The sequence below is a fragment of the Nicotiana tabacum genome, chromosome 20 (assembly GCF_000715075.1).
Source record: "Nicotiana tabacum cultivar K326 chromosome 20, ASM71507v2, whole genome shotgun sequence".
In the NCBI taxonomy this organism is placed as follows: domain Eukaryota; kingdom Viridiplantae; phylum Streptophyta; class Magnoliopsida; order Solanales; family Solanaceae; genus Nicotiana; species Nicotiana tabacum.
The window spans coordinates 63,386,841-63,405,456 of record NC_134099.1 but is presented as its reverse complement, the minus strand read 5'-3'; the positions used below and the strand labels follow the sequence as shown (position 1 = coordinate 63,405,456).

The following is an 18,616-nucleotide window of genomic DNA, read 5'->3' as shown; positions in this document are numbered from 1 at the left end:
GATGGTTCGGGAATGTTAAGAGGAGAATCATTGACGCTCCTGTTAGGAGGTGTGAGAGGTTGACCATGGCGTGTTTGAGAAGAGGTCGAGACAGATCTACAAAATACTGGGGAGGTGATTACGCAGGACATGGCACAGCTTCAGATCGCTGACAACATGACCCTTGACAAGAGGGTGTGGAGGTTGAGGATTAGAGTAGAAGGTTAGCAGGTAGTTGAGAATTTTCCCCTTTCTTACCAGTAGTACTAGTAGCACGCACGTACTTTCATATCTCTCAGATTTATATTACACCATGTTGTTTAGTTTGTTTCAGTTATTGTATTCTCTTGTTGTTACTATTTTGGTGCTACTTATTTTGTTCTCGCCCCCCCCCCCCCCCTTCTTTTTTTCTTTTTCTTCTCCTTTCTCTCCCTCTGTTTCTTCTTCTTATTTTTCTCCTCCCTACTTTTCTGAGCTGAGGGTCTATTGGAAACAGCCTGTCTACCTTCACTAGGTAGGGGTAAGGTCTGCATACACACTACCCTCCCCAAACCCCAAGTATGGAAATATACTGGGTATGTTGTTGTGCTATAGGAGCTGTCAATGATGGCGGGAAAAGAAACAAGAGGATCTGTCAGCATGATCAATTTTTAATGATCGACGGGAAAAGAAACTAGAGGATCTGTCATGCATGATCAACTCTCACCTTCCTAAAGATTGAATAATATCAGGTAAAATTTTGTACTTCTCAGCAGGTGGAGCCTGCAAGAGGAGATCCACTAACACGGGAACAAGTTTTTCTGCGAAAAGATGATTTGAGATACTTGGCACTGTAGTTGATTCAGGACTCTTAGGCGAAGCTTCTACCCTTTGGGATTCTGAAGCAACTCCATTACTGACCTCAGCATCATCATTGATCCCTGGGCAACAATGTCAAAGAAAATAAGTTGTGTAAGAATAAAAAATAGCTCTAAGAAATATACTGATTCCAAACAAGTAACTAATCTCACTGGTCTCCTGGTCGTTCTCATCTTCAATTTTGTCCATACAGGAATCAGAGCTTGGAAGATACAGCAATAATTTTGCAAGCAGCGATGACCACATTGCAGAAAGGTGTTCTGCTGGACGCAACTGTGGCAGTATTTCAAGTGCAGTACGTTGTAAAGGTGGAACATGACCCTAGAGAAAAATATGCCACTGACAAATTAAAACTCATGCAAACCGATAAACTGCACAGCTTGTTGCATTCTCTACTTGAGTACTGTTCTGTCTTCAACATAATAGAAAGGATATGAGAGTTGAATGACCTCTAGGTTTAGAGAGCCGTAACTTGTCTTTTTTTAAGACAAATTATTTAGTATGAGAATGAAATGGACATGAATACAGCAGAACGGTTATAGGGAATTCATAAAACTGCCTCCAACTAGTTAGGTGTTGAGACATAAGTGATTGATTTAATGTTTTAGAGAGGATAAAGTTTAAAAACATTCATTACTGCCAAAATTCAAGCAAGATGCAAGATAGTTTATGATATTGGATGTCCCTGCAGGGACATGATATCTGGATCTTGTAGCAAACTTGTTATTAGCTATAACTTGGGTAGCTGACAGACAAATGATTACGAACCTTGGTGAGTGGTAGAACTCAATAATGCTATCATCATAATTATGAGTGTATAGAATAGCCAAACGAGTTTACTGGAAAGAAGCTGCAGATCTTTCTGACTCTGCTGCTTCTGATAATCAAGTGAAGATGGTCCTTCATACAATTAATAACAAAGGAACCTCAAGCCTAGAGGGTTCTTGTTGAATACATAGTATAGAGAACTCTCCCTTTTTGTCATAAAGTTTTCTTGAAAAAAAAAATACACTTGGATCTAATCGTATTTATACCCCCCCCCCCAAATTTAGAACAACCCACACAGCTCTCACATGCTTATATGGGAATAAAAAGTCCAGACAATCTAAGGGCTTACACAGTCTTATTAATTATATCACATGATACTCACATATTCAGCTTCACCGTTACTATTAGCGACCTTGGCTTGTTTAATCCCTGAATCTACAACTGACAGCAGCTTTAGGTACGTACCATTATCAAACATTCCCTGCGCTTGAACATACAATTCACCTGCCAATAGAAAGGTTCTCACTGTAAACTACTGGACAGACTATAAAAAATGTCATTGTTTCGTCATATGGATTCTCTGTAGCTCCTTGATCAGACTGGTAACATTAAGCAACCATAAAGATTGCATTAATATAAATAAGTAATACATGTTTTAACCTCATGAACTCAACTAACACAGATTCTGGGATCTGCAGACACAGGCGGATTAAGGATTTTAAAAGGATGGCTTCACCACTACCTACAGTGGCGGAGCTACCTTTAATGACGGGGGGTCATTTGAATCCCCTTAGTTGGAAAGTCAGAATGTGCAAAACGGTAAATTCTAAAAATCTTGTATTTATGCAACTTGTTGGATCTTCTTGAAATAAGAGAATTTTCTAATGAGTAGTAAAAGTGGTTCAAAATTTGTTTAGGGTATCAAGTCCAGTGTGTGACATTCTTGCATTTTTTCTGAATGCCATTGTTAAAATTTCTGGTTTCGCCATTGAGTACCTAACATAAAATTATTGTGCCTGAGTATAAGCTGGGTATGAAATAGGGAGTAGGAAAAAAGAAAGACCTGAAAGAAAATTTATAAAAAAGAAGTTCCACAGAAGATCAATTCTTGTACCTGGATGCAAATATATTGCCAGCTTATAATGAGTGCATCACTAAGCCTTCTGCAGAATGGGTTCCCAAGTGCACTACTTTTCTGTTTACATAAATTATTTACAATGCTATATAGATATTTACATGAACCCAACCCTATAAAGTAGATTCGCTACTGCCTACAGAGATAGAGAACAAACTAATTACTGTACAAGTTACAAAAACAAGGAGATTATTGACATAGGACAAAAACAGTTGTCTGTCTATTTTGATCTCTTTAGCTTGGGGAAGAAAGGATGCACTATACTATTTACAGTATTTAGAGGGAAAAGACATTACTCTATGAGGGACTTGACATGGGATAAAAACAATTGTCTGCCTGTTTTAGTCCCTTCAGCTTGGGAACGAAAGGATGCATTATATCAATTACGGTATTCCTCTTATACAATTTTTCTAAGCGTCATAGACACTGATGTTCAACTGCCAACTTCATGTGATTTTAAAACTCATGGTATTCAAATCCATTGCAGCGACTGAGAATTTTCTTAATCTGGAATTAGTGTTATCTTATTCCTAAACCTAGCCTGACAAAAGATGAATTTGTAATTTGGATCAATCTTGACCCTAGAAAAGCGTTATCCAGATTGAGTTTGCTCCAAGTCAAACTTGAGTTGGTCACCGAAATTTTTTGATATTTTATTGATTTATTATACATATAACATAGATATCATTTACAAAATAAAATAGTACTATAGCTATTTATGACTATTGACACCCTAGTATTCAAAAATTAATCCAGAGTAATATATATGTCAAATGGAGATGATATAAAATCCTGATTAACATCAATTTGATCAGACCAACATTACATGCAAACTGGACGAACTAAATCTAGAAAAAATTCTTATTCAGATTTTATAAAAGGACCCGATCAAATCTAATCTGACCTTTAAGCTCCCAAACGGCCCTTATAGAGCAATGTCAATTATTACTCACAAAAACACTTACCAAGACCATATAAGATCTCCTGCTTCAACTTGTATGCCATATTCCCGTTGTAGTTTGGTGACTTGTGCATCACAAGCTCATAGACATCAAGCACCGAAGTAAGATAAGGCATAGGCAGATTTCCCTGCTTCATAGGATTTATTCATTGAGTAGAAGCTAAAACCTATAAGCATTCAGTAATATTCATAACAACTGATAACTTCCATAGACTTCTTCCTATTAGAGAAATGTCATTTGCACAAATACAATGAATCACATATTACCTTTGGGGAATGAGAAACTATGGTGGACTGTAAACAATTTACAGCTGCGAGAGCAACTTCTTTACTACCATTAAATATGCTGTTTCTTACAAAAAGAAGCAATGTCTGCCATCCTACATAAGCACAGAACTCTTCCGCGATCACTGAAAATGTTTTTTCCCAGGTAAAGACGACGATAAATCAACTGATTGTGAAAATTACCAGACTGGAAATTCTCTAAGCTTCTCAAGAAAGGAAAAAAAGAACGTAGAATTCGAGCTATGCCCCCAAGTACAAGCACAAGTGTCTCATCCCATTGTTTCTGAGCTGTGTTACGACTGCAGAACCAAACATTTCACTTAAGAGAGATTGAAACAAAAACAAATAGAAAATATAGACAGCGAGTTTCAAATTTGGCATACCTATGGTGTATGAGCATATGAATTGCTTTCCCTCCACGTGTTCCAAGTTCTTTTCCCTGCCATTCTGTCTTTGAAGATGTTGCAGCCTAAGAGCAAAATATATCTTATTGGTCAAGAAAAGCTACAGGATAGTCCCTAAAATAGATTGGAGCCATTTCAACTTACCATGTGAGAAGAGCGATCTAATGTAGGTAAAACATAATTCCATAGACAATCCTCCCACATGCTCTTTGAAAGCTTTTGTCCATGGCTGCCAAGAATTTGGAAAAGTGTCCGAACAGCAGAGTTCCTAACCTGAAAAATAGATTAGGTTTACGTCCGCTACTAACAAAAGCACCAACAAAGCACATAATTTTCAGCACGGTTAGTGTTAGAGAACTAATGTATGTAGGAGGCTTAGTCCCACATCGGAATAGTAGTAGTATGTAGTGTATAGAATTTAGATATAAATAGGGCTCCTAGTATTATAGTAAGAAAATGAATATCAATAATATATTTTTCCCGTGCTATTAGAGCTTTGGTGAAAAAAGATCATTGTGCATCATTCAAGCGACATCCAGGAAGAAAGAACTTAGTCGACCCGCAATTTTCCGGGGACTTGAGAGGCTGTCAGCGACTGTCACAAGTTTCCCCTATCACCAGCGACCAAACCCCAGTCAGTCTCTCCGGCAAAGTCACCTCCATGCACCTCCACATGCAGTCATAAGTTCTGTCCTCCCGCGTCATGCGCCGGCGCGTTTGGACTGTTCCGGAAACTGTCCTTGCAGAATTGGGTTGCCTCCCCATTCCGACATCACCCATCTAGCTTCCTCTGTTGTCTGATAACTTTCTCTCCAGGCAGTCCACTTTTCCGGCAAGTACTTCTCTTTTTTTGTCAGATGTGAAATTGTTTTGTGGAAAATCAGAACTTTTTCCGGCCAAGTCAGAATCTCCGACAAGTTCAGTCATTTTTCAGTCACCTTCTAGGCCATATATTGGTGAAGATGTGTGGGTATTCACTGGACAGCTACTTGACTCGACTATTTTCAGAGGTCCTTTGAACTTTGGTTGCAACAAAATGGGAACCAATACTTTGAATAGTTGGATGATTTCTCTATCGGAGCATATTGAGTTCCTTCCGTACAAAGCACGTAAACAAACATTTTCTGAGATAGTTTCTGTTGTTCAACCAGGTAATAGGGCGAGTCATGTCTCCCAATCTTCTTCTCCCGACTTTTTAATCATTGATTCGGGCGCATTTGATTATATTTCTAGTAACAAATATCTTTTCACTACAACTTCTTACTCTCAATCACTTCCAACAATCTCAATAGCCCATGGATCTCAAATCATGGCAATAGGAATAGGTCAAGCTAGTCCACTTCCTTATCTTTGAATTCAGTTCTTTATGTTCTTGGTAGTCCTTTTCATCTCATATCCACTAGTCACTTAGCCAAATCACTTAAGTGCTCTGTTTTATTTCTTGATGACTTTGTTATTATACAGGAACTCAGTACGAGACGGATCATTGGTATCGGGCGTGAATCAAATAGACTTTATTACCTTATCCTTGCTAAATCATATGGACTCACATTTTGTCATGCTTCAACAGCTTGTCTTGTAAGTGATTCATCTGATTTATTACATAAATGGTGGAGACATCCCAGTTTATCAAAACTTCAGAAAGTGGTAACGGGTTTGTCTGACTTGTCCACTCTAGCGTGTGAGTCCAACCCGGGCATACTCGCTCCCATTTCCCTCGGTGTCCTGATAATCGGGCAAGCCAACTTTCACTTTAGTCCATTCAAATGTTTGGAGTCCTAGTTGGATCAGTTCTACCTTGGGATTCCGCTACTTTGTCAGTTTCATAGGTGATTATTTCAGGTATACTTGGATATTCTTGATGAAAAATTGATTTGAGCTATTTCCTATTTTCCAAACCTTTCACACTGAAATCTAAAATCAACTTGGGGTTCTATGAGCACATTACATAGCGGCAATGCCTCAGAGTATTTCTCTTATCCATTTCAGCAGTTTATGAACTCTCATGGGATCATTCATCAAACATATTGTCCATACACATCTCAACAAAACGGGTTAGTTGAAAGAAAGAATAGACATCTCATTGAGACTGCTCGTACCCTACTTGTTTGGGGGATGCGTTACTCACATCTTGTTATCTTATTAATCGTATATCATCATCAGCTATCCATAATCAAGTTCCATTCTTTATCTTGTTCTATTCTCTTTGGGAGCACGTGCTTTGTTCATAACTTTATTCCAGGAAAAAAAATAAGTTAGTTCCCCGTACTCTTAAGCTAAGTTGCTCGGACACGGGTGCGGGTGTCCGACACGGGTGCGGATCTAGAGGTCGAATCCTTCTAGTCCTATTCTACTTTTGGTGTAAAAAGTTAGCATAGAAGAAGCAGACTCTATTTTTTATGGCCTAGATTTTTTGTAAGATGATACAGATCTAGGATTTTATTTTTTCTCTTTTTTGTAACTCTGGAGACTTCACAACGTATAGTTCTCCCTTTATACATAAAAAAAAAATTGTTACCATTATAAAAAAAAGTGTGTAAAGTCAAATGATCAACTTGTAGATATTTTCACTTAGTCTCTTACTAGTCCTCGTATTAGTTACAACTGTAGCAAGCTCGGTACATATGACTAATATGCACTGGCTTGAGAGGGAGTATTGATAGTTAGTACTAACATATTATGTATAGTATCCCACTCATCGGGGAAAATATGTCTAGTGCTGTATAAACATTGTATGAAAATAGGCTATTGTAAGACACTTTAGATAACGAATATATCAATAATGTATTTTCTCCGGTGCCTTTATTTCTCACAGTCACCCGTGACAAAAGTAACTAAAACTGCAATTCTTTTAGCTGTGAGATCAGAGGTCGATACTTTTGATTACGACAGAATAAGTTTCTGACAGTAGAAACTACTGTTGTTGACAGGACAAGCAGAAATATATCAGTTTTCAAGTCTGGACCATCAGTTGTTACATAGAATATATCAAATATATTAAATTTTTGTTTTCAATCTTTAAAGTTCAAAGAAGAAATAGGACAGCAGATGTTTATCAAGCAGTATAGATCACTTTGAGGAAACAAGACAATCCACAGTAGAAAATTATAGAGTAGAGAAGCATTAGCATCCTGATAGGAAGGTTTGTCTTGTTTCTAGCAAATTACTTCATAATAACAACAAAAAACATTTCCTCAGAAGGAATAGAGCTATCAATGTAAGACAATATTATCCATGTAAAGAAGGTAAAGGAAAAAAAAACATTTATATTGCTTTCCCAAGATTTATACCATATTACATATCTTCAATAATTTGAATAGGTTCTCTAGTTTCTAGCAAATTACTTTCCCCAATCAGATATTCTAGATAGGTTTGTTTTGCTACAACAAGCCTCTCGGGATTAAAGTAGCAAATGCCTGAATTTGAACTTGTCATAAATGGACTAAAGAGAAAAGGGCTTGAAAGCCTAAAAATTAGTTGCCTATCAGCTATATGCTCAAAAAATGTAACTAGGAAAAAGTTTAATTGCACAGAAAATACAAATACCTCTGGTCTTTCATCAGCACCAAGATTTTGTAATAAAGAAAAAATTGAAAAGAGCAATTTGTCACAGTCTACAATACTCATTTGGAGTGCTTGGTCGTTAACTTTCCCAGAGAAACTTAGAGCCCGTTCTTCCTTCATTCCATTACTATCTGAAATCAGATAAACACTCAGTTTTCATCTAGAACAAGAGAAGAAATCAAAGAACACACTTTTAATAAATGGAACCAACACCTATTTACAACCCGTGGTTCTACCTGATTCTTTTTCTTCATTCTGTTTATACAGAAACCCCTTAACGATGAAATCTGTGGAAGTCCATAAAAGGCCAATTGCTGTCAAACTGATATTCAGTTCAGTGTTCTGAGCACTATATGCTCCAGTGACATCAATGCATCTGCAAAGAAATAACATTATTAAATAATGATGCTTTCGTGCCATTTGGTTTCTTTTGTCTTTCTTCTTTTTAAGTTTGTTTCTTAATTCGTACTGCTGTCTGAGAGACCCTCTTCATCGAGTTCGTTTCCATTGCTGTCTGAGAGACCTTCCCCGTCAAGTTTTCTTTTTTCTTATTTTAAACACATGCAACATGTTTGCAAATTGATCATGGTTGCCAACATTATGCACATGTAATGCTCAAAACTTCTACTGAAGCTGGAATAACTAAGAGAAGAAAAGTAGACAAAGTCCAGGAACACAAAAGTAGCTTACACATGAAGGCAGTCAGCAGGTACTGTTGAAAGGCCATCATTCATGATGACACGAAGATTCTGTGCAAGAAATCGTAGCAGTCAGTTCACATCAAAGATGCATATGTAAGCTAAAGCTTCGCTTTCAAGTATGTTACACCATTCAGAGTGTAAACATTAAGAAGGTAGAACATAGCCAATACTAATTGCATCAGTGAGCCACCATGAATTATGTCGAAGCATTCCGTCCAACCCGTCTTCTTTTGTAAAGCAATTTTAAATGTGGAAAATATTTGTATACAAAAACTATACTATAAGGTAGAGAATCAATCCAAAACTATGGTTCTCTACAAAATATAACGAATCTTCTATACATATAGAAATCTAATGGGTGCATCAAAAAGAAACTAGAAACAAGAGCAATTCTTTAACTGTACAAAGTCAGTCCTAACTCAATCAAAAGCTCCCTATTCTTCTCCTTCTATCGGACCTACAATATAACGAGTGGGCGATAGTATTCTAATTGATCTTATATGCACTGAACATAACCTAAACATCAATAAAGAAGGGAAATCAGTACCACCAACCATGTTATTTAAGCGGTATTTTAGAAGAGATGAAAGAGTAGAGGCAAAATATGAATGATTTTGGGGTTGCGCTTTACACTTTTCCTCAAAATGCCTTTAAAAAGGTAGGACAACAAAAAAGAAATTAGTCAACGAACGAAAAGAATCTGGGAAAAATGGGAAATATCAAGCCGTCTCTAAATACTTTGTTTGTTGTTAACCCTAATAACCAAATTGACATTCCTCTTTTTTGTATTGGAAAAAGAATAACATGTGTGGTGGATGCCTTGCTACTTGAGCTGGCTTGAGTCAATCAATACTAAGTAAAATAAATGGAGGAGCTGGTTGAGACAAAATCGACCCAAGCTCGCAAATCTCATGAGATAAGCCTAGTTCACTTGCACCCTCAGTTTTGTTGAGTGTTTAGCGTTGTTACCTGAAATCCAAGAGTAATGAGATCCTTCTCGGCAGCGTTTGCTACTGACCTGAAAGCATCATTTCAAGATTTAAAGTTCTCTTGACTGAAAAACTATGGCTCTAAAGACCAAAAGCAACTCAAAGTACTAGATGAGCACCTCAACAATTCAAGAATATTTGGCCAGCTATAATGGAGCTTTTCTCCATGTCTCTGAAAGAATATAAATCATTAAAAAGATAAAAACAGTAGTGAGAGAGGATCACAAGAAGAGAGTTCTGCATCTGTGAATCAGTGCTATGGAGTAAAACAGTAACTTGGATAACACTACCTCTAAAACGTGAAGAAGAATTTTGAGAGATCCAGCACGAACATCGATGTTCTGAGCTGAAGAATATAGCACTTTCAGTGGAGAAATGACAGCACACTCCAGTGACCTCAACTCTATATTCTCAGTTTGTACCTAGAGAGTTTGTCAAAAGTAAAGATTATTACCACCTAGCATGCAAAAAGTCATGACCTTTGAATGGAAGGTTAATTCTCACATCATTGCATGCACCCTGGAGCTTGGATGATGCATATTCCTGGACCTGATTAGATCCTAAAACAGCGGAAATAGATTGATCCATTGCATTCAGTGCTATAGTTCTCACATGCTGATTTGAACTATCAGTAAGCTACAAAAACATGTGGGCATTAGAACAAAAATAACAAATGCAACCATAACATTTTATGAAATTAGGGATTAGATTACCTCAATAAAGTGGCAAATAACTTCATTCCATAATGGTCCCACCCCTGTTATAGAAGATTACCATAATTTAACTGTAACGAGAAAAGATAATGAAAATTTGAAAAGGTTAAACATACAGATGCAGCAGAATGTGTGTGTGTGTGTGTATTTTTGAAAATTGCAGCTAAGTGTATGTTAATAGATTCTTGACAAATATTTGAGATTATTAGCCTTCCGTTTGGCCATAGATTTTGCCAAATTTTTTTCCAAAAAAAAATTGGCAAAACATGTTTGTTTATAGATTTTATCCATGTTTTGGCAGATTTTGAAAACAAAATTTCCAAATCCCAAAACTAGCTCTAGACCTTCTTATGTGGTTGAAGGAAAGGATGTTGTCTCCTTATGTAGCCTTGGGCAATCAACTTCATGAGCTAGCTTTTGAGATTGAGTTTGGCCCAAGGTCCATTTTATAAAACATTATATCGGAGACAGATCCACTACTTCTTTCTATGTTTTCAAAATAAGCAAACTGAAGTTGGTTTCTCCTCCTTGAGGTGGACGGAGCCGGTTAGAATATCAAGGGAATACTTGTCTTGATTCACTGACTTGAATAAGGGAAATATTGTAGAATATTCTATAGGATACCTTATGAATTACAAAACATTCCTCTGCTATCAGTTTTCAATACTATACAGACTATCAGTTATCAGCTTTCATTTTCAATTTCAGATTTCAGTTAAATGTCAACTATCAAATTATAAAATGTTATATAAGGGTATTATTGCATTCCATATTTTTATTAAGCAAGTTTTTCAGGACAGCATAAGGGGTAGTCAATGAGACTTACTGAGTACCATGACAGTGATACTTAACCTTCGGGCATCTACTTACTATTGTGTAGAGCTAGTACCTAACCTTCGGGCGTCAGGGACGAGATGTTTGGCTAGTACCTAAACTTTGCAGATCCAGTTGGTGAGCTCCGCTTCTTCTAGCGGTAGCCAATTTTCGGTTTCAGATACATTGGTTAATCTTTATTTTGATTCCGAGGATGCCCCACACATTTGTGTACCTTGCTCTTTATCAGATCATTATATGAATTCGGATTCAATTACATAATTTACCTTGCTCATTATAAAATTGTGATATAAATTCAATGTTAAAAGCAATTCAGTCAGCGAGTTCAGAGTTCACTCGCTGGGTAGTACGGGTTGGTTGTCAATATGTTCCACCCCAGTTTAGGGACATTGACTTATTTGTCAAAGCCCAAGCCCATGGCATGTATTATCCGCTTCGGTCCAACAGACCTCGCGGATTTGCTTTTTGTGCCCTTGAATTGAAGAAAAAAGGAGTGATCAAGAGAAGTTGTCCCTCATGATCAATCTGAATTGAAGTGCTACCAACTCTTCTTGAGGATTAAGTAAATAACAACGATGTCTACATCATCCTACGCTCGTCATCATCGAGCCCAAAAGAGCATAATATGTGAACTTGTCCTATGCCTTATAAAGCTCTTCACTTTCCTCTTCCATTTTAATATGGGATTCGCCTAAGGTATCATGTGCACCCCTTCTTCGGAAGCATGCTAACGAAGAAGCCTGACAGTCCTTCTCTTTAATCCACCCTCATCGGCCCACCCTCTGTCATGGGCGTAAGATAAAAGGAGCACCACTTGTATATTATTACTTCATCAAATCAATGAGAAGTTTTTTCTCTTTTTGCATACATGAACAATAAAACAGATGACATGCAGGTCAAGTCATGCAATATCAATATACATTTTTTACTTTGGACGTCTCCAAACATATCCTAGTCTTCAACTTTTAAGCCAACTTATATGCACCGGGTGGTCATGACTATGAATAACAAAACAATCTGGAAGGCTAAAGTGGGTGTAGTCTGAATATTCCCCAAGTAGGCTCTTCCAGAGATGTGTCTCATAGCTCATGTACGCTTTAGTTTTTCTTTTCTTTTAATACCTAGAATTTTGAAGCAGAAGTTGGAAACAGCAGCATATACCATAGAATTCTGCAGGTACTTGTTGAATAATATTATCCCCATTGTCAAGTGACCACCACTATAAAATTGTAGGTCCATATTACCTAAAAGTTTAAACTATTAAAAAGGACACACTTCCATTTACTTAATTATATTTTCAACAACCACGATAATGACAAGGAAGTCAAAAACATTTACAGCTTACCTGATAGCTAAAATATCTTATCCTATAGCATTTCAGTTGCAATGCATCCTCTTAGTTTAATCAATTTTAGAACAATAAATAGAGAAATAAATAAGTAACCAATTATACGTGATGGCACCTTCCAAAAAATTGAAACAGATAGTTATAAACTAGGAGCATAATGCATGTTTCATGCGTAACAACAGATAGGGAAACAAAAAACATAGGAAAAATAGTTGTCAGGACATACTATGCATGTTATTGACTAGGATCGATAACATTCTTTCTACTGAGAAACAGATGCTTCCACTTTTTTGACTTGACGGTGGGCCAAAGCTACTCACAGCTGCAGACATACACTGATGTGACAACTGACGTAGAGCAGAAAGCAGTGACTTGACAGCAGCTACATGCATCAGAGCAGAGCTCTCAAACAGCTTCATAAAGAAGTGAACTTTTGAATTTATATACAAATGATAATAAGTTAAACAGTGAAAATGAGAAGAAAAAGGGGAACTCAAGCACCTGAGAATTTAAGGAAGAAAGAATATGAAAATCACTATATTGACCAGAAGAATCTCTTGTGAGCTTTGGCACAGCTGTGGAGACCTCCTGCATCATGGTAATTAAAGTGCATGAACAAGTAGATTTTTCAGCCTTCGGTGGTGACACATACAACCATAATGATATGGACAGCTAGTAAATTTTGAGAGGTAAGAGTTGTAAATTATAGCTCATACTGTATTTTTAGGCTGCTATGTCATTCCAGAACCCATTAATTGTTTGCTTGTAGTAATAGAGAGAAAACCTGAGAGCTACTGAAATATTCTGTTTGTTCCCCTTACTCAAAATTATAGCATTATATTTATCTTTTCCACGTTTCACTCATAACTAGACTGTTTCCGCTGAGAAAAGAAAGGGCAGCCCGGTGCACTAATCTCCGCTACGCGCGGGGTCCGGGGAAGGGCCAGACCACAAGGGTCTATCGTACGCAGTCTTACCCTGCATTTCTGCAAGAGGTTGTTTCCACGGCTTTCCGTTGAGAGAGCCAATGAAAATTAAAAGAGGCCATAACTCAAAAGGATACGAAGTAAGCATCAGGAACTGCATTTTTCTACTAGATTTTCATTTGAATAATTCGAAGCTTTTCTATACTACAGTGTAAGTAACTCTCTAAGGACACTAGCCTATTAGTGTTGAAGTAGGTCAATTCAATTTTAGAGATTGGTCCAATCAATCTCCAAAAATAATAATTGAAGATAAACTAGCCCTTTCCTTTGTTGACATCCAATATTACCTGTGTAGTTGCATGTGGAGAATGAATAGTTCGGTCAAGAGAAGCTAGAGTCTCCAGTACCTGCACATATTTAGCAAAAGCAAATATTAGGAGCTTGCAGTTCTAACTTTTCGGTAGATGCAGATGGTGGACCAACTCACCAAGCTCCATGAAGGACCTAAAACATTATGCAGTCGATGAGATATGTTGAAAAGTGTTCTTAGTGCCTGAGATACAGAAGCATCAATAATAACACCATAAGTTTCTCAAAACCCATACATCATGAAATAAAGTTGGCTCTCCAAAAGTAAAATGTCAAAGAAATTTGAAATAGCTGCACACACGACAAACAACAAATACCTGCACATTCTTAGGAGTAAGGACAATAGTTTCCTTTGGCTCAAGCAATGCTTCTGACCGCTTAGACCCAGGAGATTGCACCACACTGTAGATTGTTAATAGCTTATTAATTCAATGAATTGCACAGAACGTTTTCAAAGAAATACTAGAACATATGATCAAACATTATTATAACTATATGCAGCTTAATGTGCAGATTTAGCCAACAAAAAAATAAATAATTACCTACTTCTGCACGAATTTGTGCAATTAGTTGAGCAGCTGAAGTCATTAGGCTACAGACTGCAATTCCTTAAGTGAGGGTTCCTATAATCACTACATCAATTGTTTCTCTGAAAACTTACGACAGGGAGAGGATAGCTCATCATTATCTTTTAGTAGCTTGGCTATCTACATAATCCACCATTATTTCATTTCTGGGGTGAGGGTGTCAATGGAGGGCACGTGCCATCCTTGGCCTTCAACAAAAAAATAAAAGGAAACTTGGCCTTACTTTTTGCATTCGAATTTTTCCCTCAACTTTAATTGAACAACTTTCTTGATTAGGAATAATCACGCGTAAAACCTTCCTTGAAATAAGATAGGAGTAAAAGTGGTCTTCTGAATTATTTAATTACTTCAAGTTCTAACATGATAGGACTACTTCCTAAAAGTCAATAACCATATGTAAAAGGTTGGTTTAAGAACAAAATATCTTCAACCTATTTTTACCTATGGTGCTTGGAACTCTCCGAAATTGTTGCCGCAAACGTGTCGGATCATTCAACAAATGCACTACTTTTGGAAGAACCGACATGCACCCGACGGCGTTTTTAAAGAGTCCGAGCAACATAGATTTTTACAGCTATTTAACAACTTAAAGGTCTATGAATAATATTATAAGTAACTAAACATAATGAATATGACTCCTAAACATCTTTCCTTATTCCATCAAATGTACTTGGTGACTATCAAATTAGACTCAGGACCAATGATGGTGAAATATACTAGAGAGACAAGTAGAAATTTTTATAACCTAATAAGCTATAAAATACAGTTTACAACTTTATGTGAGAGGTAACCGGGGAAAAAAAAAAGAAAGAAAGAAAGAAAAGAAGACTACCGATACACAATGAAGAAAGATCAAGAATTCAATTCGTTTTGTCAGTGGTGCTCAGCTTCTTCTGAATACAAATGACATTTTTATAAGTAATTTTTCAACAAGGGACAAAAATAAATTAGATTATATATCAAGTTGACATGGTGTTAATAAGCAAAGTTGAATGAAAGATATAGTTTATTAATTCAAAACTGAATCAAATAATAGTCATATTTTAGAATAACATTTATCAATCTATTATATTAGTGAAATAATGAAAGCTGAATTAACCATTATTTACAAAATAAGTAAGGAAAAGTTTAAAATTAAATAGTCCATTAAGGTGGCTCAGTTATTACAACAACAACAAACCTAGTGTATTCCCATAAGTGGGATCTAGGGAGGGTCCTACCTTGTGCAGGTAGAAAGGTTGTTTCCGCTAGATCCTCGGCTCAAGGAAAACATGAACTCAGCAGTAACGAAAAGGAAATACAGTAGTGAAGAAGCCATGGGAAAAGAAGCAGTAATAATGGCAAGATATTAAGAAAACCGAAGCAAGAGAAACAATAGATCGTAATAGAAATCTAAGAATAAAACTATAAGAGAATGATACTACAACTACAAGACCGAAAAGGAGTAACAACCGCAAGATAACGTAAGGAGTACGCTCGGCTGCCTCCTAACCTTCTACCCTAATCCTCGACCTCCACACCCTCCTATCAAGGGTCATGTCCTCGGTAAGCTGAAGATGTGTCATGTCCTGCCTAATCACATCTCCCCAATATTTCTTCGGCATGCCTCTACCTCTACACATCTCCGTTACTTTCATTATTTGAACATGAGAGTTTTTGACTAGCCAATATTCCATCTCATACAACATAGTCGATCTAACAACCACTCTGTAGTACTTACCCTTAAGTTTTGGTGGCACATTTTTATCACACAAGACAATGGATGCGAGCCTTCACTTCATTCACCCCGCTCCAATACAATGAGTGACATCATAGTCAATCTCCCCGTTACCTTGAATAATCGACCCAAAATACTTCAAACTTCCTCCCTTGGGGATGACTTATGTATCAAGCCTCACCTCCACGTCAGCCTCATGGGTTACGTCACTGAACTTACACCCCAAGGTGGCGCATTATTCTAAGAAGTAATTGAAAGCAATAGATAAAACCAAAAAGCATGCACAACAAAGGAAGGAATAAATTGCCATATGGAAAAGGAGATGAAGTGAAACTATTGTAAACTCAATTAGCACATCATTTAAAATGTGAAATGGAGGGGGAAAATGAAATCTGTAGCTTAAGACCCTTCATCTTTCAATAGAAAAACTTTTTTTGTTTAACTTTGTGACAAGACAACAAAAACATCATCAATGGTGAGAGAACCTTCCATCACCTCGACATGCGATACAACCAGCTACCTTGTTACACCTTTCTCTATAAATCAAAACAAAAGAAAATGAAAAGAAACAATTTTACTCCTTCCATTCAAAAGAATGACATTATTACTACTTATGAAATCAAATAATTCTACCGTCGACTACAATTTTCAAAATTATTTTTAAAAAATTTCACTATAAAGATTGTGATTCATAATACTTTTTATGTTCGATAAACTCCCTTGGTCACATTTTATGTGAGAGTATGTGACTGACAGTGATTTTAAGAAATAAAGGATAGACTTTTGAAATTTAAGCTAAATCTATGCAAAGTACAAGAATTGCCCTTACTACCAATAATTAAATGAGTTATGGTGAGAGTTTCACATGTCTTTTCACCTCCTCACTCCTTGTAAAAGAATGAGCTTTTATATTCTAAATAGTTCCAACATCATTAAGGGTAAAATTAGGGAGCTAATTCTAAATAGTTCCAAATAAAGAAAGGTGTCAGCTTTTGGGGACAGACTAAAAATGAATGTGTCCAATAAAATGGAACAGAGGAAGTATCTTACAAAAATAAGAAATTGATTTCAGAATTCATAAAAGAAGATTAGAAGTATTGACCCTTATACTATGAATCAGTCATTCCTTCTGAGGCAAACTTCTTTTGTTACTTCCCTCTTTATAACTACTCGGTCCATAAAAAATTGAATGTTTTACTTAACTAGGAAAAGATATTAAGAGCTTGGGTTGGAAAAATTGTACCTTTTTAGCCACTGTTATAAAAAATATATTGTATCTTTTGAGAAGAAATTTCCAAAAGGGTTGTGAAAGTAGAGAAAAGACTACAGATTTTGATGTCCCAAAATGATTATTAGAGTGTCAACAACAAGAGCAAGTGACATTGGTTGAAGTTCTATATGAATATGCATCATCGAATTCCGCTGAAGAGTCGAAGACTTAGAAGAAAGATATGATCGAGTATACTCAACTAGTGTGAAAATCCTTCCACGAGCTGGGCCTAGGTAATATTTTTTGGGGTTCTTTACATTTATACCCCTAACTTTAGCATTCTCTTTTGATTTACATCATACTCTCCTCCTTTTTTCGAACGACTTATACACTTATCTAATCATTTCTTTGTAAATCATGAAATAGTTCACTTCACAAGGGGCATAAATAGGAATTAATTATTAAAACAAACAATGGTTGGAAGAGGAGGATTAGGAGGAAAAGTATTTCATTTTATTTTCACCGATAACGGCTCAATATAATTGCATTGCTTCTCTAGAAAAAGAAATGTATAGTTTTGCAAGTGCAAAATGATGTCCTTCAATGTGATAAACTCAAACAAGAGTCTCCACGAACCGTAAACACCATTAGAGTTTGGAGATGCATTGATTCGGCGGCCAAGCACTAGAGCCCTCTTTCCATTTCTTTTTTCTCCCCATTTTTTCATTTTCCTATTGATGCAGAATCTTTGAGAAGGATATTTATGTAGAGTGTACCCTCAAGGAAAAACCAATTGCAGTACCTATAGAAACAATTTAGTAAACTCGACTTGGTTTTTCCTTCCTTATTTCCCTGCACCTTATCCTCATAAAAACTTTTTACCTCCGTTGCCAACATAAATATTGCTACTTTTCAATCAACGATTGTAGCCAAGATTACAAGAGGTAACCATATATCACTAACTTTTTTTTGAAACTCATGTAGCCGCTCATGAAGTGAAGATTACACTTGTTGAGATTTGTAAATTCTTTATTTTCTTGCTGATTGATTTATTCCTCTGCCAACAAAGATTTCATGCCGCTTCAGTTATCAAGCTTACCTCTTATTTCTTTGTACGCCTGTATATCTTCTTTGTTCCCAAATTACCCTAACTGGATAACTTCATCAGCCTTCTACAGTTTTAATAAGTTGATTTCATGTTTATTATACAATTTTAATTAAACAACATAAACCTAGTTGCCTAAGAGAACAAGGCTTCTAATCGAAAC

The 18,616-nt window shown here is 36.5% G+C and overlaps 1 protein-coding gene across 22 annotated transcripts in view; it reads right to left on the bottom strand.

The window, feature by feature from the left end:
* Positions 1–18,616, bottom strand: part of LOC107773572 (uncharacterized) — a 72,417-nt gene that overhangs the window by 14,841 nt on the left and 38,960 nt on the right. For all 22 annotated transcript variants that reach the window (XR_012703676.1, XR_012703671.1, XR_012703669.1 and 19 more), the window contains 21 exons: positions 14,152–14,236; positions 13,953–14,018; positions 13,813–13,872; positions 13,041–13,127; positions 12,766–12,952; positions 10,358–10,401; positions 10,149–10,280; positions 9,935–10,066; positions 9,764–9,816; positions 9,625–9,673; positions 8,645–8,703; positions 8,191–8,330; positions 7,937–8,085; positions 4,535–4,663; positions 4,370–4,455; positions 4,170–4,285; positions 3,969–4,081; positions 3,706–3,829; positions 1,988–2,109; positions 990–1,158; positions 686–899 (listed from right to left, as the gene is read on the bottom strand). Coding sequence is in view for 9 of the 22 variants with exons in the window: in XM_075240664.1 (XP_075096765.1) it covers positions 686–899; positions 990–1,158; positions 1,988–2,109; positions 3,706–3,829; positions 3,969–4,081; positions 4,170–4,285; positions 4,370–4,455; positions 4,535–4,663; positions 7,937–8,085; positions 8,191–8,330; positions 8,645–8,703; positions 9,625–9,673; positions 9,764–9,816; positions 9,935–10,066; positions 10,149–10,280; positions 10,358–10,401; positions 12,766–12,952; positions 13,041–13,127; positions 13,813–13,872; positions 13,953–14,018; positions 14,152–14,236 (2,316 nt within the window). In the remaining 13 variants the exon portion in view is untranslated. The remainder of the gene's footprint in view (positions 1–685; positions 900–989; positions 1,159–1,987; positions 2,110–3,705; positions 3,830–3,968; positions 4,082–4,169; positions 4,286–4,369; positions 4,456–4,534; positions 4,664–7,936; positions 8,086–8,190; positions 8,331–8,644; positions 8,704–9,624; positions 9,674–9,763; positions 9,817–9,934; positions 10,067–10,148; positions 10,281–10,357; positions 10,402–12,765; positions 12,953–13,040; positions 13,128–13,812; positions 13,873–13,952; positions 14,019–14,151; positions 14,237–18,616) is intronic.